This window comes from Tachyglossus aculeatus, chromosome 21, assembly GCF_015852505.1.
Source record: "Tachyglossus aculeatus isolate mTacAcu1 chromosome 21, mTacAcu1.pri, whole genome shotgun sequence".
Lineage (NCBI taxonomy): Eukaryota > Metazoa > Chordata > Mammalia > Monotremata > Tachyglossidae > Tachyglossus > Tachyglossus aculeatus.
Genome location: NC_052086.1, coordinates 66,731,872 through 66,756,303, shown reverse-complemented (window position 1 = coordinate 66,756,303; position 24,432 = coordinate 66,731,872). Strand labels below are relative to the sequence as shown.

The following is a 24,432-nucleotide window of genomic DNA, read 5'->3' as shown; positions in this document are numbered from 1 at the left end:
TCAGCCTATGAGCCAGGAGGACTTTCCGCCTCCAAGTAGCTGTTCCAGGGACCCAGAACCCCGGGCCCCGAATTCCAGGCCGTATCTCCATGATGGAACCCAGAAATCCACCTTTTGGGGACCAGTTTTTTGTAGGAGAAAAAGCACTGGATTGTGTCTGCCTGTCCTTTTCAATGTTTATCCATCCCCGAGATATAAAACCCAAGATGAGAATCATGAGTTTTTAATCAGTGCTTTTTCATGAGTAGGCTGTAAAACCTAGAAGCCCAGTTGTGGACATCTGCTGTCTCAAATCCCTTCAAGACATTTCAACTGGATTATGGCATTCCTCCATTACCATTTGAAAGCGCTCTGTAATACTCTAACCAGCTTCCATATTTTTCAACCAGATAGGCCCAGAAACCCAGAGATATCTGGGTGTGATTGGAATGTGAGAAGTCTTTGGACTGAAACACCACATAAAGCAAGATGCTGTTGAAACAACTGCTTGCATCATCTGGGGTTTCTTTCGGGAAACTAAGCTTGTTGTTTGCACACAGTATGTAAAGTGTACAACCTGTGGCAATGCAACTTTTCTGATGATTGTGCAGCTTAACCACTTAGGCAACTCTTTTCAAAAGCCCCAGGAAAGCAGAAATAACTCATGGGTGACGGGCTGAGAAACTTAGTGCTTCTCATGTGTGGAAGGATCGATTTTTAGGTCGTGGCAAAAATATCTACTACTACTGGTAATAATTATAATGTATTACTAATAATGATAACAGTGATAATAATGCAGTGGTATTTAAGTGCTTAGTGTGTCAAGCACTGTACTGTGTGCTGGGGTGGATACAAGGTAATCAGATACAGACCGTGTCCCATATGAGGCTCTCAGTCTATGAGGGAGGGAGAACAGGTATTCCCCATTTTTCAATTCCCCAATTTTGCGGAAACTGAGGCCCAGAGAATAATAATAATGATGGTATTTGTTAAATGCTTACTATGTGCCAAGTGCTGTTCTAAGCGCCGAAGTTAAGTGACTTGCCCAAAGTCATAAAGCAGGCAGGTGGTGGATCCGGGATTAAAGCCCTGGTCCTCTGACTCAGTCCTGGGCTCTTTGCACTTGGCCACTGCAGCAAATGTTTGAATTTAGGCTGGGTTTTTTATTTTATCCTTGTTTTGTCAACCTCATCCCCTGCATTTTGTGAATCGGATTATTTTCTCCTACAGTTTGAATCATGAAACGTGAATCAGGGCTAGGAAGGACCCAGACTGAGCCCCTTCCCTCCTCTCCCCCTCGTCCCCCTCTCCACCCCCCCCCATCTTACCTCCTTCCCTTCCCCACAGCACCTGTATATATGTATATATGTTTGTACATATTTATTACTCTATTTATTTATTTATTTATTTTACTTGTACATATCTATTCTATTTATTTTATTTTGTTAGTATGTTTGGTTTTTTTTTTTCCCTCTGTCTCCCCCTTTTAGACTGTGAGCCCAATGTTGGGTAGGGACTGTCTCTATATGTTGCCAATTTGTACTTCCCAAGCGCTTAGTACAGTGCTCTGCACATAGTAAGCGCTCAATAAATATGATTGATTGATTGATTGATTGACCCCAAGTCAAAACCAGGACTTTGAGGAGGTTGTGGAGGGTAGGTGTAGATCACGGGTATATTAGCAGAGGAAGTACTAGCACCCTGCGGCTGTTCGTACTGACCCCATATTCGGTCTCCTTTTTGCCTACCCCATCTCAGGGCAAAGCTCCAAATTTAGAGTTCTCTCTAGCCCAGTCCTTTTTGAATGTTGCAGGGTCCAGAATGGGCCATAATTTAAGGCCTGCCCCTGGTGCTGATCTCAGCCCAAACTAAAGAAGCAGCTGGAGAAGCAGCGTGGCTCAGTGGCAAGAGCCCAGGCTTGGGAGTCAGAGGATGTGGGTTCTAATCCCGCCTCCGCCACTTGTCTGCTGTGTGACTTGGGCAAGCCACGTAACTTCTCTGTGCCTCAGTTACCTCATCTGGCAAATGGGGATTAAACATGTGAGCCCCACGTGGGACAACCTGATGACCCTGTGTCTACCCCAGTGCTTAGAACAGTGCTTGGCACATAGTAAGCGCTTATCAAATGCTATTATTATTATTAATAAACATCCAGGTCTACCTCAGGTCTGATCAGGGTTGAAAGAGGACCTCGGGGGTCCCTTGCCGGAGAGTGCTCTAGATGCCCTGCTGGGTGGTAGAGGGGGTGGGAGGTGGGGGAAGCAGAGGGGTATACGAGGGTGCTGGGGTTGAGCTGGTCCATTCAGCAGAGCCCAAGCAGGATTCTTTGTACCAAGGCTCTTGTTAAGTCCGGAAGGTTGAAGGAGATGCTCTTAAGGCTAATTTTGGTAGCTTGAAATAGTTGCTGTTAAGCAGCCCAAAATTCCCTGTGGCATCAGGCGAGCATCATTTGCAGTGAGCAGTGCTAGCCTTTGCTAGTTCCGGAAGCCAGAGCCTATTGTTTGAACCCTGATTGTCCATTTACTAGTGCATGACATTGAAATTGCTGCTCTCCTGCTTCACTTAAATGACTTCATTTCATATTAGTAGGACATACCTGATTGCACATCACTGGGGAGATGGCATTTATAGCAGGCCTCATAAACTACCCTTTCCATCTTCACTGCTCTTTGAAAGAACATAAGATAAATATAGGTTAGAGTGGCATGGGTGTTAGAGGGTTCAGAAGACGAAACAAGAAGACCGGTGTTCAATAAAAATAGTCTGAGGCAGGCACAAGGATGTTATAACTTGAGGTATGTTGGGGTGTTAGGACTAATGGTTATTTGGGGAAGAAAAATTGAAAAGCATGGAAAGCTGAGCAGAAAAAATGAATGCCTATTTTAAAGCCAGGACAGAAATGCAAAGGAACATGGTTTATTTCTGTTGCTCAGTATTTAGGGATAGGAAAATCAAATTGTTTTTGGCAGCCTAGTTTGAATTAATGAAATAATAGTAACAATCATGGTAAAGTAGCACTCAGCAGAGAAAAAAATACTGGCTGTCAAGTTTAGGGAGTGAGGAGGCATGCAGAAAATCCACCAACCTAAGAGAATAACCAACCCTTCCTATTTCTAACTGCTGTGTATTTTACGAAACTGACTTCTTCAGTTTCTCTTTAATGGAACTGTGAGGAAGAAGCTGCTTTGAGTTTCAATCAGAATTTACCAGGATAGGGACAGCAACAAAATTGGTCTCACAAACATTTTCGAGGGACTACAAAGCACTTTGTAGCAGCAGGGCTATGAAGTGAAGGCCCACTTCATTTTGAAAGCTTCATAAGGGGTATTTTTCCTATTTGGTGGACTGTAGTATTTTTAGCAAAAGTTAGGAGTTTCTGAGCCCAACAGTGGTTCATAACCAAAGTTTCATCACTACAGGTAAATTCCAAACGGGGACTCATTGATTCAGTTACTGTGCTTTACAAAAAGCTCACCTGTCTAATGAAAAATCATTAATTAAACATGATGCTGTTTGGCTCTGATTTACACAGTACCGTCAGTTTTCCAAAACTGTGTTTCCCCTATGCGTTTTGGGTCGAACCCTGTTGTGGAATTAGGAAACATTTTTGGGACAACGTGTGTCAGTTTGGATGGTGCTGTGGTGTCACAGATGTGTTCAGAAACAGTCAAGTTTTCCTTAGCAGCAGGTTTTTCAAGAATGGGACCCTTGCATTGGAGGAGAACTGAGTTTGTAAAATTACTTTATCTGCTATCAAAATGCATGAACCTTGTGGTAGAGGGGGGCAAGGGTGTCCTTTTTATTAAAGCCAATGGAGTGAAATTTGTGTTCTGGTAAGGTTCTTGCTTGTATTGCCGTGGCCTGCTGTAGAAGGCTTAAATCTCTCAATCTACGGTCCATTTGAAAGATAGAGGAAACAAGCTTATTGGTAAAGTGCCTGTGTGTTCATTTTTGAACTTCCCAGATGGCAAATCTTTATATAGAAAATATGGAGGGACAGCTTGATCTCATGGCTACAGTGTTGACCTGCGCTCTAATTTATTTCTCAGCTACTGGCTTGTTTTGTTATCCCGATTAAGTTATTTCACCTTTTATGTCTGTTCCCTCATCTATAAAGTGGGGTTAATAATGCTGGCCACCCACATTCCTGGCAGAGTGGTGAGGAGCACTGAGAGAAGAGGTAAAATAACATAGTTCCCCAGAAGAAAGATTGCAAATCATAAAACGTTAAGACCATAGGTCTTGTACTTAAACATCTGCTGTTTCTGGTTTTATTATTCTGAGCCTTTTAAATAACACTTCTGTTGTGTTTTCCTCTTTAGTGGTATGTGTGCAACACGGAACAATTATGTGAATCACTTCAGCCTGTCTTTGTCCAGAGTTACCTTGATCAAGGAACCCAGATCTTCTTAAACAACAGTATTGAGAAATCGGGCTGGTTGTTTATCCAACTGTATCACTCCTTTGTGTCATCTGTTTTTAGCCTGTTTATGTCTAGGACATCAATCAATGGGTAAGTGAAGTGGTATTTTTTCCTTTCATATTTAGGCTAAAAAAAATTGCTCCTTAATGAAAAGGTTGCTGCGTTCAAGGGACTCATGAGTAGAATATTCTTCTTGTACCATAAACTAACCAGAACTCCAGTCACCATGCCGCCAGATTCCTACTGATATCCCACCTTTATGGGCATTTTATGTTTTTATCTAAATCTGCTTTGATGGTTGTTATAATAATAATGCATTTATTAAGCGCTTACTATGTGCAAGGCACTGTTCTAAGTGCTGGGGAGATTACAGGGTAATCAGGTTGTCCCACGGGGGGCTCACAGTCTTCATCCCCATTTTACAGATGAGGGAAATGGGGCTCAGAGAAGTTAAGTGACTTGCCCAAAGTCAAACAGCTGACAGTTGGTGGAGCCGGGATTTGAACCCATGACCTCTGACTCCAAAGCCCGTGCTCTTTCCACTGAGCCATGCTGTTTCTAGATCATCATCATTATCCCAATCATTATATATTCCCATGGCATCAATCTTGGCAATGTGAGAAAGGGATCATTTTGAGGTGAAGAGAAAAAAAAAGGGGGTGATATGAAGATCCTCTTTTGCCTTATATTTTTGGTTGTTCTGGGACTGAAAGTTCTGGTACCTAGATGATCTGTTCAGGCTAGGTTAGAGGCCAGTGCAGTAGATGGGTCTTGCATTTCTTCCTGGTGGCTCAGCCAGGGGACAGGAATCTCTTTTTCTGTAGCCTTGGATCCTTATCTAAAAAGCCCTCCAACTAGTTCATGCCAGGTTAAATCAGTGTACTATTAGCTGCCGAGAGCCAATTGAGTGGAGAATATGCGGCTGAATAAAGACTGCTAATTAATTAATTGGGTATCTGGGTCACATTCAATTAAGAATCCTCGAAAGAATCCCATAGTAAATGTTCAAACGTAATCCTGGTCCTCCAAACCTGGAAATCAAAAGAAAGAAAACCAACGTGCTTAATACTGAAAACACTGTAATTCAACCACGGGTAGTGGCCACGTGCGCCTCCCCTCTAGGTTCGGAACTAGTTCCTGTTTTATGTCTGGATTCCCAGCCTATCATCTGGTGTCTGGATCAGTTCCCATGCCCCATAACCCATTTCCCAAGATTTCCTTCTTGATTTTTTTTTCATTGTCTCCACTGAATTGCTGTAGGTCACCCTCTGAAAGCATGTCTCATTTATTCGCTGGTGGTTGTTTAAGCACCCTAACTTGGCAGCCAAACCTTTTTCTTTAATCCAGAGTATTGTTCTGCAATTCTGAAAATGTGCTGCAGAGCATTTCTGCTCCATATTGTTTTCTTTTTGAAAGCAAAGAAGTTCTGTAAACAGACAATTTACATGGTCCTAGATCCCTTGGGTGGGGGAGAAAAAAAATGCCTCCTTTTTGGAGAAGAGGAAGAAAATCCTCATTAGTCCCTTGGCCCTTCCTGGTTTCCAGTTCCTATTCCAAACCATTTCTATGCTGAAATGGTCAATTTTTAGGGGAAAAACTCAATTTGAAGGCCACCAGCTCCAATAGAGTAAACTTAGCAGATATCCATAGCCCAACCAAAGTACTCCTATGATTTTTCATGTGAGGAAGTAATAAGTTCACAAAAGGATTCTTATAGGTCTCTCTTCAAAGAGCTCAAAATAATTAGTTATTTGTGAAGGCTAGGGAATGAATTAATAACCCCGAATGTGTAAGTAGTTACTGTGACTGGCTGCTCACCCATCCCCATAGGAGGAAGCACAAGAGAAAATGAGATTGTGGCTGCAAGGAAGAGTTCACTTCGGAGGAAGGAGTTATTGGTTATTCTTTCTTTTCTTTCAATGGTATTTATTGAGCGCTTACTTTGTGCAGAGCACTGTACTAAGCGCTTGGGAAGTGCACATAGTAAGCGCTTAACAAATACCATCATTATTATTACAAATTGGCAACATACGGAGACTGTCTCTATCCAATAACAGGCTCACAGTCTAGATGGGGGAGACAGACAACAAAACAAAACAGGCAAGATACCCATCATTAGCCCCCAAAATATAAATGGACAAAAATATATAAATAGATATGCTTAGTTTTAACACCCCAAATTGTGTTGCTCAAGACACCAGAGTTTTTTAAAGGTTGTTCTATGAGATTTCCTCACCCAAAGGATTTGTTGAACGTTTCACTCATAACTCAGTGAAGAATAAATGGTCAGTAAGTATTTTTTTCCAAGTAGCAAATGGTATATGAGTAACTAAACACTAGATCAGGCTACCAAGGGAGGTTGTGGCATAGCTGACCCTGGAGGTCTTTAGAATAGAATCGACAACCATCTGTCATGGGTACTTCAGGTTTGGGCGCTCTCTGAGGCACCAAATGGGAGAAGTGACCTTATGAGTTCCAGAAGTCTAGGTTTGTCCAGTTAATCCTCAGCACATCTCTGAGGTACAAGGACAATAATGTTTTCCGTCTACCTCAGAGATGTATTTTATGAATGGGCAAATCACAGCTAACGGCAGTAGGTTATATCTTGCCTCAAATTTCAGCGAAGATATGAAGAGCTGGCTCTTCTGCGATTCATTCATTCAATTGTATTTACTGAGCGTTTACTATGTGCAGAGCACTGTACTAAGCGCTTGGAAAGTGATCAAAGGTGACACTTCCAATAGTGATCACCACTGTCTAAAGCAGCCCAACACATGTACCTATCTGAAATTCTTATCAATTGATCAATAGATTTAGACCTTTTCTCCCAAATTTAATTTGCTTATCCCTTTCAGAAAGGTATGATGATAAGACAACAGCCCTCGGATTCAGTCCCAGCTCTGCCACTGGCTAGCAGTGTGACCTTAGGCAGGTCACTTAACTTCTCCAAGCCTCTATTTCCTTGTTTATAAAATGGGGGTAATAATACCTGCTCTTGCCTACCTGATAGGAATGATGTGAAGACAAAAATAGGATAAATAATATGAAAGTGTTCTGAAAAAGAATCATGCTATAAAAATTCAAGGTATAATATTTGATTAACATTAGAAAAACAACCTCATCTTCCACCAGATTTATTTACCAGAAATAAGGATTATTTCTGGTAAGCTGATGTTGATGATTATCGCTGTTTCACATCACTTTTCTCAGTGTTTTTGAGATGTCCTGGGGCAGAGGACCTACTGTAACAAATTGGCCAGAGTACACACACATACTTGACTATCTTGAAATGAGTACTGCTCTCAGTAGGAAGTTGACTTTAATCATGGGGTCTCTTTGGTTCTTTGTGAACCCCAAACTTGCAATTTCCTAAACATGCAAAGAATAAGATTGCTCATTTTACCAAGTCAAACTTATTCTCTTGGCAGTAACTCGAGTCACTGGTGGGTTTTTTTCTGTGCTACTCTGCTTGCCTATGCTTAGTCACTTCTGCGCTTACTTCCTAGTCTTTGGTCATAACACATGGATTTTCTTATTCACTAATTAGGCAAGGTGGTGAAACTGGCTATGACTACTGAAAAACAGGTTTTAAGGAGGGGTTCATTCTTTTTTCTAATTAGTTATATGAGGTGTTTGAGCTCCGTCTTTCCATCCTTGCTTAATCTTTCTCATAAAACTTCCCAGTGTTTTATTTCTTTGTAGGATCTTTGCTAATAATGATAATAGTGGCATTTATTATAGACTTAGTACTACATGCCAGAGTGGACACAAGATTATTCTATTGGACACAGTCCCTGGCCTACACAATGCTCACTATTTACTTTATCTCTGTTTTTTTTTTTCCACAAATGAGGAAACAAAGGCTCAGAGATGTTATAGTTTGCCCAGACACCCCCAGCAGGCCAGTGGCACAGCTGGGGCTAGAAATCTGATCTCCTGACCCCCAGTCCTCTGCTCTTGCCATTAGGCTTTGCTGCCTCCCCTTTATGTCTTCATCCCTTTTAGAAATAAAAAGCCTGAGCCAATTACACGGTACATTCTGGCACAAATTATACATATGGCTCTAGAAAGGCATGAACCACATATGTATTACCCATGATTTGAAGACCTCTTTTAGATCCTATTACCCGTGATTCGACGACCTCTTTTCGGTCACTACATTTGGTTTGCTTTCGTAATCATCCTACTGAACCTGAACTGCTACTTTCTCTTTCATTTCTAACATTTCTTCAAACATCTTGTGTTGCTTCTGGGGGAAATAAAGCCAGTGGATCCAGGAAGGCATTTATGGTTTTTACTAAGAAAAAACTCAGCGCTTCACACGGGTGTGACACTGATGGTCACCGACACCCATCTAGATGCCAACACACGGACAAGATGGGGAGGGCAAATCCCAAAGCAGGGATCATGGGAGGAGTATGAGGCAGTGTTACAGGGAGAGGGAAGACCCAGCAGGTACTGGACATATACTCTTCTGCTCTGCTGTGTTTGTTGGCTCCTCTCCAGTTCAAAGATGGTAGCTTTTGCTGATAAGAGGAACCCATTGGTATCCTGCTGGTCTTGGCTGCAACCTTAGTTATGCTTCTGCAGGAGAGGGGGATGGCAGCCAAGCCAAGTGGCTGTCAAGGCCCAAAGACTATGGTCACCACAACTCCATTCCCCCTCAGGAGATGGGACAGCAGCAGAATAGGTGAGGGCACCTCTGGATATGGGGAGTAATTTTCTGTATGGCATCTCTTTATGTCCCAGCCTGCGGGCTTCTCAAGGCTTGCAGTGGCAACCCATACAGCAACTGTCATTTCTTTTGTATGTACTTATGTATAGATGGATGCGGCTTATTTTCTATATTTAATTTCTCTGCTTTGTTTTCTTGCTATGTTCTACTTCTGCCAATCATTAAATCCGCTAATCAGTTTTTTTAAGTCATACCCATCTTCTCATCTCTTTTTCTTTGCAGCTCTTCCTATCATGTGCCATCTCTTTCTCCTTTCACCTTTCCTTATGTCTGACGAAATTGTCACAACCACATTCTTTCAATCCGTGATATTTTCCATTGGTTACAGGAATAGCCATACTTTCAATGCAAAGAAACAAAATTGACATTTAGAAAAGCATTTCTTCCTTTCGAGCTTTTCCTTCTTATTTTTTTGAAACTACATCAGCCCCTGAGGTTGTTGCTAATGGGAAGTGGGTCCTAAAAGGTTTTTTTTTTTTTTGTGTGTGTGTGTGTGTTTGTTTTAGGTAATAGGCTTGCTTACCCTTTTTCAAACATTTGCACAAACTCCTCCACTTCTGTGCTTTTATTTCAGGTTGCTAGGAAGAGGCTCGATGTTTGTGTTTTCACCAGATCAATTTCAGAGACTCCTCAAAATAAACCCAGACTGGAAAACCCATAGACTCCTTGATTTAGGCGCTGGAGATGGAGAAGTCACTAAAATTATGAGTCCTCATTTTGAAGAAATCTATGCCACTGAGCTATCTGAAACCATGATATGGCAACTTCAGAAAAAGAAATACAGGTACTTAAATGATATTGCTTTGCACATAGTAAGCGCTTAATAAATGCCATCATTATTATTATATTGGTGTATTCTTTTTGAAAATCTGTTTACAACTACAGAAACCAGGAGCAATTTTTCTAGAATAATAGCATTTAATGTCCTCCTAGTTCATAGTATTGGAGTTTGAAAGTGGTCACTTTTTTGTTGTTTGTTTTTAGTTAGATTCTCTTCTGGTTATACCAGCAGTGGTAAACTGAAGTTTGTTAGAGACTCCTTAATAGTATCATATTAAAGTGGAGAAAAGAGCTTATCTAAAATTATCATGAGCTCTATAAACATGTTGTAAAACATATCATCCAGAAATTAAAATCTGGCTTTCCCAGCCTTGAGAATATTTCTTAGAAAGGATTCCACGTTAGAAATCTAGTTCAGTTGTACTGTAATCTAGCCTGCAAAGCAGGATTAATTTAGTAAATGGCTTTTTACAGACCATTAGTTTATTATGCAGATAGGCGCTGTCTGTGGTGTGTAAAGATCAACGTATTAATGCTTAAACTCTACTCGATTCCTATTGAAAATAATTTGTATCTGTTTAATTTTTTAAATCTTTTAATCCTTCAGATCTTGTAATCAGGATTTATATCAAGTGTTCTCTTCAGTCTGACTTTTTTTTTCTTTGAGAAATGGAAGGGAGTGTAAGGAAATTCCTCATCAGCTAGTGTGAGGAAAAGGAAAATCCAGTCTTTGCATCTCTGTCTTTATTCCTTTTGACAATTAAAGTTCTGGTTGTTACAGAGCAAATACTAAATGTACACTTCAGCAGTGTATGAAATATGTTTTGAGTTGATTGCAATTTTATCTAATATAATTAATCAGTCATTGTTATTAAGTGCTTACTGTGTGCAGGGCACTGTACTAAGTGCTTGGGAGAGTACAACACAACATTATAACGGACATATTCCCTCCCCACAATGAGCTTACCATCTAAAGGGCTAGACAGACATTAATATAAATAAATTACAGATATGTACATAATGCTGTATTATCTAATTGCATTTAATAGACTAGATTCATTGTCTTAAATATTTTTTGAGCTTTATTTTCGTAAAAATCTACATGAAGTATATACAAAAATGCTTTCAAGCCTTTAAAATTGTGAAATCTGACACAACATAAAAGATTTACCATAACAATTGACTTTTTTCTCTAATTTGATTAACATGAAAGAAAATTTCATTCAGATCTGGGAGTCTCATTCACTTTTAGAACTCTAACCTTAATTCAGTGCTAGAAATGGTCTGGGGCCCCCTTGTTTTAGGTTTCAAGCTAGTCTTACCCCTGCTTTTGGTATTAGGTAGGTATTAGGTGTAACGTACGGTTACATCCACAAACATAGCCAGGCATTGCAGAGCCTGTGGGAATGGAAGGCCTGGGAAGGTGGGAGGGTTGGTGAAGCATGGGAAGCTAAACCAGATTGGGATTGTCTGGTGATTAGAATGGGGAACCGCATCAGGGATGGTGTTTGGTGAGGAACAGGGAACTGAGTTAGGGCTTAGGGTCTTGAGGAACAAGTTGGGTTAAGGAACTTGGCGGGATTAGTGAAGAGCAATAAGTCTGACTGGGGAATGGTAGTTGCTTCCAGCTCCTCAAAATCCCCATTCCCCAACCTGACTCCCCTGTTAATTCCTGTTCTGGTGCCCCAAGCCCCAACCCATTCCCAATCTGTTCTTCACCTTCTCCATTTATTTCTCAGTGTCCCTCCTCCTTCCCATTTCCTGTTTGGCCTCCCTTACCCATTGTGCTATGTTACCTTTCATGCTCATAAGAAAAGAAAAGTGGCAGAAAGCACCTACTAGCACTCTGTTTATTTCTTTTCATTGATTTTTATGTTAATGGCTCTAGGAAGTTTTATGTTAATGGCTCTAGGAAGTTATGTTGCCAACTTGTACTTCCCAAGCGCTTAGTACAGTGCTCTGCACACAGTAAGCGCTCAATAAATACGATTGATGATGATGAGGAAGTCTAATCCATGGGTTGCTTCATACCTTTATTTTCGTAATTCTTGATTATCAGTTTTTATTATAAACTTTGTTATGTGTGTGCATTGTTCTCTGATTTTTACTTAGGAAACATTCCTTTACCAAGTTTGGGCTCAGCCTTTCCTGTTGGTATTTATTTCACCTGAAAGACAAAATTTTAAGATAATGTGCATATTTGTTTTCCTTTCTCTAGGGAACCAGCACATCATCCACTTAAATCCATTTGAGTATATGAGCATAGCTATTTTTGTAAGGATTTGGGGAGGCTCTTTAAAAATGTAGACCTACAATCTGAGGTAGCAAATATGTTCATATTAATTGACAGACTTTAAGTTGGTCCCTTCCAGAAGTTGTCTAGATATGCTGTAAAGCCATATTAGAAGTTAGACCTTAGCTTTGTATACTTTTAATCCAGTGGTCTGCTTTTAGCTTTCCTTTTATTTACATCACAGCTTTTTACTCAGGAGAAAATTAGATTTAAAGAATGCCAGTCCATTTTGACCAGCTTCTTTTTTACTTGAAGGCAGAAAATTGACTTTAGCAGTCATTTTACGCAGAATGTATTTCTTAGGTTTTCTAGTCAATCAGTAGTATTTATTAAACACATACTGTGTGCAGAGTACTGTACTAACTGCTTGGGTGGGTAAAGAGAGGTAGAAGACACCACTCTTGTCCTCAAGGATCTCACAATCTAGTGGGAGGGGTAAACATAAAAATAAGTTGCAGATAGGAAGTAAAAGAGAATGAACAGGTGAATGTATGAATAAGTGATTAAATGGTGAAGTATGTAAACGTATATATCCTGACAGAGTATAGGTGATTGGGAGTACATAACTGAAGAGGGAGTGCAAAACTTGGGTTAAGATCCGGGGAGAAAAAAATTAATTGGGGAAGAGGCGTGGCAGAGTGTCAGTCTCGGAGCTGGAGGACCCGGTTTTGAGTCTCAACTGTGCTGCTAATTTACCGTGTGACCACAAATGAGTCACCTAACCTGTCTGTACCTCAGTTTCCTCATCTGTAAAATGCAGATAATAATACATACCTACCTCACAGGGTTGTTGTGAGGGCTGAAATGAGCTATTTAATGTGAGAATAAAAGCGCTTTAGAAAACCAAGGAAATCACAGGCCTGGAGGTCAGAAGGACCTGGGTTCTAATCCTGGCTCTGCCATTTGTATGCTGTGTGACCTTGGGCAAGTCACTTAATTTCTCTATGCCTCAGTTTCTTCATCTGTAAAATGGGGATTAAGGCTGTGAGCCCCATGTGGGACAGGGACTGTGTCCAACCTGATTAGCTTGTGTCTACTGCAGCGCTTCATATAGTGCTTGGCACATAATAATAATAATGATGGCATTTATTAAGCGCTTACTATGTCCAAAGCACTGTTCTAAGGACTGGGGAGCTTACAAGGTGATGAGGTTGTCCCATGGGGGGGGCTCACAGTCTTTAATCCCCATTTTACAGATGAAGTCACTGAGGCCCAGACTGTAAACACTTAACAGAAACCATAAAAAGTTTGTGGGGGAGGCTTTAAAATTTGGGGTTACTGAAGCTTCGATGGGTTTGAAGGGGGAGGGAGTTCCAGGCAGGAGGAAGGGTAGGAGCAATGGGTTGACAGCAGGAAAGAGAAGAATGAGTTACAGTGAGTAGGTGAGCTTGGGAGAACTGGAGAATATGAGTTGAGGTAAAATGGGAGAAGAGAATGGGTAAGAAAGAGGGCGAGACTTGATGGCTTGCCTTGAAACCAATGGTCAGAAGTTTTTGCTTGAGGACAAGTGGATTGGGTTACCCAAAACTACATTTTTTGAGGAATGGGAAAACGTGCAGAATGATGTTCTTTTTTAAAAAAAGGGTCAAGCAGCAGAGTGAAGTATGGAATGGAGAGGAGAGAGGCAGGAGGCAAGGAAGACCAGTGAGGAGACTGATGCAGTAGTCAAGAAGAGATATGGCAAGTACCTGGACCAGCATTGTAGATGTTTGGATGGAGAGGATAGGGAGCATCCTGGAAATATTGTGGCAGAAAAGCCTACAGGATTTATCCACAGACCAAAAAAGAGGGAGGAGTCAAGGATAATGCCGTGGTTGTGGGCCTCAAAGACAGGGAGGATGGTTGTGTGCCAGGGAAGCAACATGGCCTCGTGGAAAGAACATAGGCTTGGGAATCAGAGGACCTGGGTCCCAATTCCAGCTCCACCACTTATCTTTTCTGTGACCTTGGGCAAGTCACTTCACTTGTCTGTGCATTAGTTTTCTCATCTGTAAAGTGGGTATTCAATATCTGTTCTCCCTCCTACTTAAACTGCAAGCCCGATGTGGGACCTAATTATTTTGTATCTACTCCAGCACTTAATACAGTGCTTGAGACATAGTAAGTGCTTAACAAATACTATTATTTTTTATCATTATTATTATTATCGTTATTTGCGATGAGAAAGTTAAGTGGAGGGGAGGATTTGCAGTGCAAAATCAAGAATTCACTTTTAGGTGTTGAGCTTAAGGTGCTGGCAAAACAACCATGAGATCTTCTGAAGGCAGGACGAGGCAATTTTGAGACTAGGGGAGAGGTGAGAGGGCAGGGCCTGCAAAGTATATTTATTTTGAGAGTCATTCTGAAGAGGTGGTAGTTGAAGCCATTGGAGTATATGAGTTCCTAAGGGAGTAAGTGTAAATTGAGAAAGGGACCCAGAACGAGCCTTTGAGGAACACCAGTTGGGAAGGAGGGGCAGAGGAAGAGCCAAAAAATGAGACTGAGGTTGAATATATGGGAATATTTGTTTAAGAAAGTTTAGAGGTAGGAACCTGAAATTTTTAAAAATGTGACAATTATCTTCTGTAAGTTCCTCATAGCAAAATAGCTCTGTTTTGGTTTGTTTCCAGTAGACAGAATAGGAGTCTGTAAGCTCCTTGTTGGCAGGGGGATCGTGTCTGCCTGCTTTAATGTATTGTCCTCTCCCAATTGCTTAGTTCAGTGTTCTTCACACAGTCAGTGCTCTATAAATACCATTGTTGGATTGTGAGTGATGTTTCCTCCAATAAGCATGTGTTTGTGTTTGAATTTTTTTTTTAATATCACTGATTACTGGTTCTCAGCTGGCATGCCAAGGGTATAATGACCATCTACTTGGGCACTGCCAGTTGTGATTTATTGTGCATGAGCAATAGTGCTCCTAAGCAAGCAGAGTTCAGTATAGTAGTAGTAAGCTCGTTATCAGCAGGGAATATGATGGCTAATTCTATTGTACTGTACTCTACCAAGTGCTTAGTAAGTGCTGTGCACATAGTAAGCACTCAATAAATACCCTAATTGATAGAAACCCAGAACTTTTTCTTTTGTTCTGTTTCACACCAAAAAAATGAGGAGTGGTGAGTACACACTTATAACTTTCCCATTCCCATAGACTTGTGACTGGGTGGGAATAATGGAGCTGTGAAGTTGTGGAGCAAAATAGTTTGGAGAGCACTGCTTTAAATAATTTAAAGATGGGTCTGAAGTTCAGATTTATCAGATTCTAGGCTGCAGCAGTTTTTTTGTTGATTCCTTTTTTCTAACAAAAGCAAGGCTATTTAGAACTGAAGAACAAATTCTCATTACCCTCCAAGCCTGTTCTCCCTCCTATTTGGATTGTGACCACCATATGGGACAGGGATTATTTCCAATCTGATTAACTTGCATCTATGCCAGTGGTTAGAACAATGCTTGACATTGTCTCCCTGACTAGACTGTAAGCTCATTGTAGGCAGGGGAAGTGTCTACGAACTCTGTTGTATTCTATTCTCCCAAGCACTTAGTACAGTTCCCTGCACATAATAAACACTCAATATATACCACTGATGATGGCGATGATCAAGGGCTTAACAAGTATCATAATAAGCGAACAAACATTTGTTAAAATAACATGGTTCAGTTGCCTGATTTAGAAACAAGGATCATAGATTGGAGGGGTGTAAATTCTTAATCTACTTTTGGCCTGGGTTGGTTATTTTTTTAGTATGAGCTAATAAAATAATTTTCAATCTTAAAAGTAGATGTGGGAGTCATTATTTTGTTTTTTTACATATACTTTTAAAATAATATAGCTGAAGGGAGCAAGAAGCATTCTTTTTTCATCTGAAGAAGTTTAAAAAGAAGCACTATAATCAAGAATACTTTTTCAAATCCCTGAATTTTATGTATGTTCAAAGACACCTGAGTATCCGCTTATGCTCATACATGTTTTAACTTTTCTTAAGTCTTTGTTATATTCGTCAACCTAACTGGCACATTGGAATAATTTTATGGATTTTGAGTCTGCTAATCTAATAAGTGACTCGACCGCCCGCTAATGTTGGAAAATTATGCCATCTGTTCTTATTTGTTACCTACAAGGGCCCAAAAACATTAGATTGCGCTGATGAGCAGTGAGATTGCCGGCTTCCTTATTGACCCTGAATGTACGTAATTGGTAACTACTACTAAACCGACAGAGGCACTGATTGGCCCCGTGCTCCTGACCATCTTGCATCACGAGCCTGCTTCCTATCAGGATCCCAGTTGGACATAGAGAATCTTTGTTTTATTGATTGTAATCTCCAGTCTACTTCCCAGTGAAGATCCTTTCTGTCTCCTGTGGAGAGACTCTCCATCCAGTTAGAGTCCATTCATCTGTTTGGATGAGGGAGCTGTCTGGGTAATAATAATAATAATAATAAAGGCATTTGTTAAGTGCTTACTATGTGCCAAACACTGTTCTAAGCGCTGGGGTAGAGATATGGTAATGAGGTTGTCCCACGTGGGGCTCACGGTCTTAATCCCCATTTTACAGATGAGGTAACTGAGGCCCAAAGTCACACAGCTGATCAGTGGCAGAGCTGGGATTAGAACCCATGACCTCTGACTCCCAAGCCTGCGTTCTTTCCACTATGCCATGCTGCTTCTCTACAGGTGATTAGGGGAATGTATAAGCCAAAATGCCCTTTATTGAATAGGTGGAAATGATGTTGTTCTAAACCTGCTTCATTATTATCACATGATGCTTTTGCAATAATATCTCTTCTGTGTCCCACACACTTAAAGATGACTTAGTGTTATCTTTGTCTTAACTCTCATTTTTCTCTCCCCATTCGATATATAATAACAATGCACCCAGTTCTCTTAAAACACGAGGGTTGTGTTTTCCCAAAGCTCTGCATAAAAGAAAATAAACTCATGGTGCCTGATGCCACATATATGCATCCATGCACACAAACCTTTCATATAATGAACTCTGAGGTTCATTCTATCTTAACAGGCTCATGTTGTCAGATAAATGTTCTCTAATTCCCCAACTGTTTTCTAACTAAAACCCTTAGTGAAAACTGATATTCTGGGATCATTCAATCAATCTATGATATTTATTGAATGTCTACTGTGTGCAGAGCCCTGTTCTAAGAGCTTGGGAAAGTACAGATCAACAGGGTTAGTAGACACAATCTCTGCCCATGAGAAGTTTGCAGTCTGGAAGAACTGGGTGTACATTTTATCTTTTCAAATTTCATTTTTTTTAAATCTCATTTGGTCCAACCAACAGCTCCTGTGAGTTAAGGTAAAGCAAATCTTATCCCCATTTTATAGATGAGAAAATTAATAGGCATAGAGAGGTTAGCGATTTGCCCAAGGTCATACAGCAGGCCAGTGGCAAATTTGGAACTGTAACCCAAGTCTTCTGATTTCCAGAGCATGTTCTTTCCCCCGGACTACTCACAGTTTTCCCCGCCACCCCGCCTAAGCAGAATAAGCTTTGAATCCTACCGGTTCTTCCCCCAAATTATTTTGTGAATCCAACCTTTCTTCCAATCTATCTAAGCCCATCCTAATAATAATAGTTATTGTATTAAACACTTTCTTAGGCCAAAGCCTCAAGCTAAGCATTGGGGTAAATACAAAATAACTTGTCATGGGCAGGGAATGTGTCTGCTGATTCAGTTGTATTGTACTCTCCCAATTGCTTAGTACAGTGCTCTGCAGTCAGTCAGTCAGTCAGTCAATCATGTTTATTGAGGACTTACTGTGTGTGCAGAGTACTGTACTAAGCGCTTGCCAGAGTAAAATATAACAATATAGCACATAGTAAGCACTCAAGAAGTACTGTAGTTTGATAATAATGATGGTGTTTGTTAAGCATCCCTCAGTCTAAAGTTGAGGGAAAAGAGGTATTTTTAATCCCCATTGTACATATGAGGAAACTAAGGCCCAGAGAGGTTGTTACTTGCCCAAGGACCCACAGCAGGCCAGTAGCACAGCTGGGATTAGAACCTGGAATGCCTGACTCCCAACCCATGCTCTTTCCACCGATACCCTGGTACAAGCCTTCTCCACCTCTCATCTGGACTACTCTAATAACCCCCAGCCTTTTCCCTCCTTGGTGTATCTTACTACAGTGTATATCATTCTTTAATTCTGATTAAAGTACATCACTTGCCTCCTCATCACCTCTCCCAATCACCTGTCTCCCTTTAACCTATTTTCTTCCTTGTGTTCTTTATTCTTCCTAAACCACCTCATCTCTGACCCGTTTTTTCTCATCCCTATCCCCCAGATAGAATGCCCTCTCCCCTCAAATTTGCCAAACCATATCCTTCCTTTCTACATTTTCTTAGGTCATGTCCCCTGATTAACACTCTCACTTCACCCCAGCCACAGCAGCACTCGTATATGTTCTCTATTTCTTTGTTACTGATTGATCTACGTACTTGACAGTGTTATTCTTGTCATCTTTTGCATTCTTTAAATGATTATATATTCATCAGTTTATGTCTGCTAATCCTCTCCATCCGTTTGTAGATTTCTTGAGGGCTGGGTCAGTGTCTTATATTTCTCTCTGTCCCCCAAGTGGGCCTCAGTAAATCCTGATAGTCAGGACTGGTTCTAGTGTAGGCACTCTAGGCCATTGTCTAAGCCGCTTTTCAGTTAGGAGTGTTATCTTTTTTCTTTTTCAACTTTTTGGCCTCTCACTTTGTGGTTCAGCTGTCTTACGCATCCTTTTCTTTTGCCCAGAGATCCAACAAAATGTCTTGAGCAGATCCTTCTGATGGCCTAGATTAGCGGTTTATGGTTTCAAAAACGTTACTTTTATCTGAAAGACAAAATCCCTTCCACATAAGGTTTGCCCTTTGAAAATTTGGACATAAGTGAATTTCCTGTATGAAAATACTCTTCTAAATGTAGCCTTGATCCTGTAGATTAAGTAATGTCTGTAGACTTCTGTTGACTTAGTTAACGGTCTCAAGAACCATATTGGTGATAATGTAATATATTACATGAAGCTCTACAGTTGACAAGACCCTTTATTTCTAAAATATCTTCATTTCCTACATTAGAAGTGCATATTCAAGCACTGAAGAAAATATATTTAGCTTTCCTGAAAACTGGGAAGTTTTATACCTCCTCTTTGATGGAGCATCACATCATAAATGGCAGACAAATCTGAGTCCAGTAATGAGGACTTTAGGCCAAGTACCTATGCAGTAGAATTTCATTCTCTTATCCCTGCCAGTCATCCTATTGGAGCATTGAGTGCAGCGAGCAAGTAAATGATTCAGAGTGCAGCACATTGAAACGGGCATGCAAGAAATGAACGTCAAAACTCATTTACAACCAAAGTGACCGCAGAATAGTGCAGATGCTATTATAGCACCATAGACCAGCAGGTAGCTGCCATGATAGTAGCCATGTGGGCTACTGTGGTCTTCCTTACCCACGTTGGCAACTGCTGTGGCAACATATGTTGCCAATTTATACTTCCCAAGCGCTTAGTACAGTGCTCTGCACACAGTAAGCGCTCAATAAATATGATTGATGATGATGATGATGTGGTCCTCATTGCCCACATTGGTCAGCAATCTTCAGGATTCCTTCTTCAAGATGCCCTAGATGGGTTTTTCTTGTTTTGGGTTTTTTTTTTTTTGGCTTAGAAGTCATCAGCACAGATATTATATCCCCAACAGGCACTCCCCTACTTTTGGCTGTTTCTCCCCCTCCGTCACCATGAAGAATGGCTCAGACTTTGCGGAATACCTTGCCCGATCCTTAGAATGTAAGAGCATGTGCTCTGCTTTAATCTCCCTTCAAGGTTCTTTGGATATGACGATTTTAGTATACGAAACAGCATCTCTCTGCAGGGGTTGAAGATTTATTCAGCCTTGGGCTGTAAATAGAAATTCTCGTCAGATGCCCTCCATGCCATTTTTTTTAATTTAGAGAGGGCCACAGGAATGCAAAGCATTATTACATGGTGTGCTATGTTAATGAATGCTAATATACTTTTTAATGTATTTTAATCACTGTTAGTAAACTATATGCTTGTAATTGGGGGTAATAGCCATTTTTTTTTACCTGTCCACAAGTCAGTTACACAGCAATGATTGTATGCCACAGGAGTATTGTTTGTGGACTCTCTAATTCTAGTTTTTTTGCATTTCTTAACATAAGTTTGAATTTCCCATCTTCAGTCTTCAGTTGTCCTCTATTTTATTACCATAAATATCAATATATTTTGGAATCACTTTGTAGAAAACAGAAAAATCAGATCCTTAAAGTTATATTTTGTCTTGAGTTTTCAAGTGTGTATATCAACATTTTTTTTCCCCCATTTTTTTTTCTAGAGTGCTTGGCATAAATGAATGGCAAAATACAGGATTCCAGTACGATGTTATCAGCTGCTTGAATTTGCTTGATCGCTGTGATCAGCCACTGACTTTATTAAAAGATATTAGAAGTGTCCTGGAGCCAACTAGGGGCAGGGTCGTCCTTGCATTGGTTCTTCCCTTTCATCCTTATGTGGAAAATGGTAAGCAATTTCAGTCCAAAAGATGCCACATTGTGGTATTTTGGTATAAGGTACCTGCTGGTATGCAGTGGTTTTGTCCTTTTTTCATTTAAGCACTTTCTAATGTTAAGACTAACCAGTAATTTAAATAGCCCTACTGACCGATGTAAAAGCTCCATTTGGTTAATGTTCATTTTAACGTGGTTTTTAGAAGGCTCTAACATTCCCTTTGTGAAGGCCACACTAAATAAACAGCTTGATCTACCTGCTTGAGTTGGGGTTTTGAAGGGTGAGTTCTTGAAAGAGTTGCAAATGCAGAGCAAACCATTCACATTGGCCTTTAAACAGAATCAACTGTAAATAGTCCAGCCTGCACAATCTATCCCATACACAATCAGTGAATGCCATTGCTATTTTGTTTTGCATTTTACATTTCTTGACAGGGGCTCTTAAAATGATAAACTTGGCTGTCTCTTTCTCAGTGAAGACCATTAGTGTTCCAATATGTATCATTTATTTTGGTAACATAGTGTTTTAATTGCATGCCCCTTGCTCTTTAGAAATATTAATTTTTCTACTCTCCGGATGAAACATGTACCAGTAGGAATTATTTGATTTGCTATTGCTCCATAATTCATGTAACTTCTGGTCACTATATGATTAATCTAGAGTCAGATTTTTCAATCGGATGGTTTGAATCTCTGTCCCTAATGAAATGTGACTGAAGACAGACCTCAAAACTTCTTTAGCTGAATGCATTTTCATGAGACATTTAATATTTTAAATCTGCTGTAACAATTAGATTATTTCTTAGATCAACCTTGGGTTAGAAATTCCACCCATCAAACATTCACCATTGTTGTCATGCTGAGACATTTGAGGTCAGGGAACGTCAATGGCCTGAAAAACATTTCCAATATCCAATTACAAGATGATGTGGATTTTACTTGGATTTTTTTTACTAGATTTTTTTCTCTCACCTGATTCTTACCACTCAGCCTTAATACTTATTTTTTAAGGGCCTGGCCCTATGGGCCTCTCTAGTGTTCATGGTTGACTTAGCATATTTCAAGTGGATTTGAGAAGAGGGGAAAAAAATCATAAAAATCATCCGTCGTCACGTGATGGTGGATAGTGAAAGTGTCAGTATTTTCCCAAAGGAAAAAAATAGCCGGAAATGTCTTGGTATTTGTATAGTAAGTATAGTCCCTTGCCTTGAAATTTACTTCAGTGTATGGTGTCTCGACATTGTTCAAGTTTTAAGATATTGTATAATGAAACCTCATTCCATTTCTCTGCATCTGCAATCATTGGAAATACTGAAGGGCTGCCTTCTGCATCCTGTTGGCTAACCACATGGTAGAACTTTAATGCAACTTCCTGGCATAGCATGGGGTGGAAGAACAGGGGGAAGAGCCATAAATCTAAACACAGACTTCACTTCCTGGTGTTTGCAACCTTGTCTGGAAGTAGAATTGGGTAATAGATTGAAAATCAGCCTCCTGGACATAGCATTGCTTGTTGAATAAAAGAAATCTGGTAAGTGACATCTTGTAAGCCGGACCCAAGAATTCTCACTGGGGCTGGTGGCCTGCGTTAACCTTGGAAACTGCTCTGCTACCCTTTCTTTATTATCATTTCCTTCTGCTAAGCCACTAATTAGAGCCTGATGATTTCCATCTGAAACTTTCAGAGGCTAACAAGATGCAAAGTGATTTGGTTGTGTGAACTCAGTGATTGATTGTGGCTGCGCTAACGATATTTGATGGTGAATGTGTTTTAGGTACTCAATTGATAACACCTTATTTTTGTGAAAAAAGTAAGTAATCACAGAGTATATTATAGGAGGGTTTTTTAACCCTGAGGAGTTAGCAGGAAGACCAACTGTGGTGATTGCTGTAAGGCCCCCCAATAAGTGTGTTCTGCTTTTGTGTGGAACTCAAAGTGTGGAACTGGGATGCCAACTTCTCATTTTGAGTGTGGGGCTAAATTTGGGGTAGAACATTGAGGGAATGGAGCATTCAGGGTTGGGGCGCCAAATGAAAAGAACTTAGGTAGAGTTTTGAGTGGGTGAAGGAGGAAAAGAAAGGGAGAACTAAGGTAGGAAGAGGAAAAATGGGGAGAGGGAGGGGAAAACAGGAAGAAAGGGGAGCCCAAGGCTACTTTTGGTCCCAGTACCCACGAGGATGAGTGGTTTCTGTTCGCTGCACCCCTTCCCTGCCCAGGGCCACCGCTGCCTGCCAGCTACTGTCATATGTGCCATCATTCTTAATAATAATAAAAATGATGATGGCATTTTTTAAGCACTTACTATGTGTGAAGTACTGTTCTAAGCACTGGGCGGGGGGTGGATACAAGTTGATCAGGTTGTCCCACGTGGGGCTCACAGTCTTAATCCCCATTTTACAGATGAGGGAACTGAGGCTCAGTGAAGTGACTTGCCCAGTCACACAGCTGACAAGTGGGGGAGCCAGGATTAGAACCCATGACCTCTGATTCCCAAGCCCAGGCTCTTTCCACTGAGCCACGCGCCTTCTCTAAGTGCCTTTTAAATTGCATCCAAGTTCTTAAGTTGCAGTACCACAGAGAATGATGATTCAATTGATCCAGAGTCACTGGGCTCAAGCTTCAGTGCAGCTCATGCTTTGGCAGTGACGGCTTCCTCCCAGCGTGGCTCATTTTGGGAAATCTCTACTAGTTACCAATGACAGCAGTGGGCAGGCGGCAAGGGTGGCACGGGCAGGGTCAGCTGCTGCAGATGGCTCATCCTTATGGGGACTGGTACCAAAGGCAACTAAGGGGGTGTAGTTAAATGGCTTTGCCCTCACGGTGCCAAGCCCTTGGAGGTATCTGCCCCTTTCGTTGTGGAGTCAGGACTCATGTCTTGCACCCCCAAATTTTCATTTGAACTTAACCTTGAAAAAGTCCCTATTTGTAACATGATCTCGCTTACTATATAGTCTTGGGATTATGGGCCACTTGGACTGCATTAAATCAAGGCCCCGGTGTATTGTTTTAAGTACAGTAATTTGGGAAGATCAAGTTTAAAATGCATCTTACTAATGCGTGCGTGCAGTCTAGCACCCTGAGATTCGTTTACAACGTTATTAACAGAATGTCAAGGGTTGTGTTTTGTTCTGTTTTTTGACTGCCACAAAATAATTATTAGTGGTTCACTTTGTAGGGAAAAATAGTTCATAAACGAAACAAAAATCAATTAATTTTATGCCTCTAGCATCATCACAGCAGCCCACTGGAAAGGAAGCTAGCGTCTTTGACTTGTTCTTTCTTGCTTGACTCCTTTGATTTTGGTGCCTTTCTTCATCACTCTTCCTCTCAGTTCAAAGTCCGAAATACTTTTCGGTGCCTTTTCAAATGCGTCTAAGTGAACCTTGAACTAGTTCATTTAGATTTAGTCCTGTTCCTTATAAAGGTTAGTTTTCTCCATCTCCGAGACTTACCATTCGCCATCAAGATGTTTCAGTTTTGGTTAAAGAACATCAAGAGCCATTTATCATTTCTCAGACAGCGAAAAATCTGTCAGCTCTTGTGCAGTAGTGGGAATGGAAGTTATTTACCCTCCAAACTCTGACTGCAAAATCATTTATATCCTGTTAAAAGCTTTGCATACTGGTGGGCCTGGGAGGTCCGAGAATTATGTTCCCATGTGTTTCCTCCACCCCCATTTGCACAACTGCCCTTGTTTT

The 24,432-nt window shown here is 40.7% G+C and overlaps 1 protein-coding gene across 2 annotated transcripts in view; it reads left to right on the top strand.

Annotated features, from left to right (window-relative positions):
- METTL9 (methyltransferase like 9) overlaps positions 1–24,432 on the top strand; it is a 61,141-nt gene that overhangs the window by 14,982 nt on the left and 21,727 nt on the right. For both annotated transcript variants that reach the window (XM_038762835.1, XM_038762834.1), the window contains exons 2-4: positions 4,302–4,492; positions 9,712–9,921; positions 20,562–20,746. In XM_038762835.1, the coding sequence (XP_038618763.1) occupies positions 4,302–4,492; positions 9,712–9,921; positions 20,562–20,746 (586 nt within the window). The remainder of the gene's footprint in view (positions 1–4,301; positions 4,493–9,711; positions 9,922–20,561; positions 20,747–24,432) is intronic.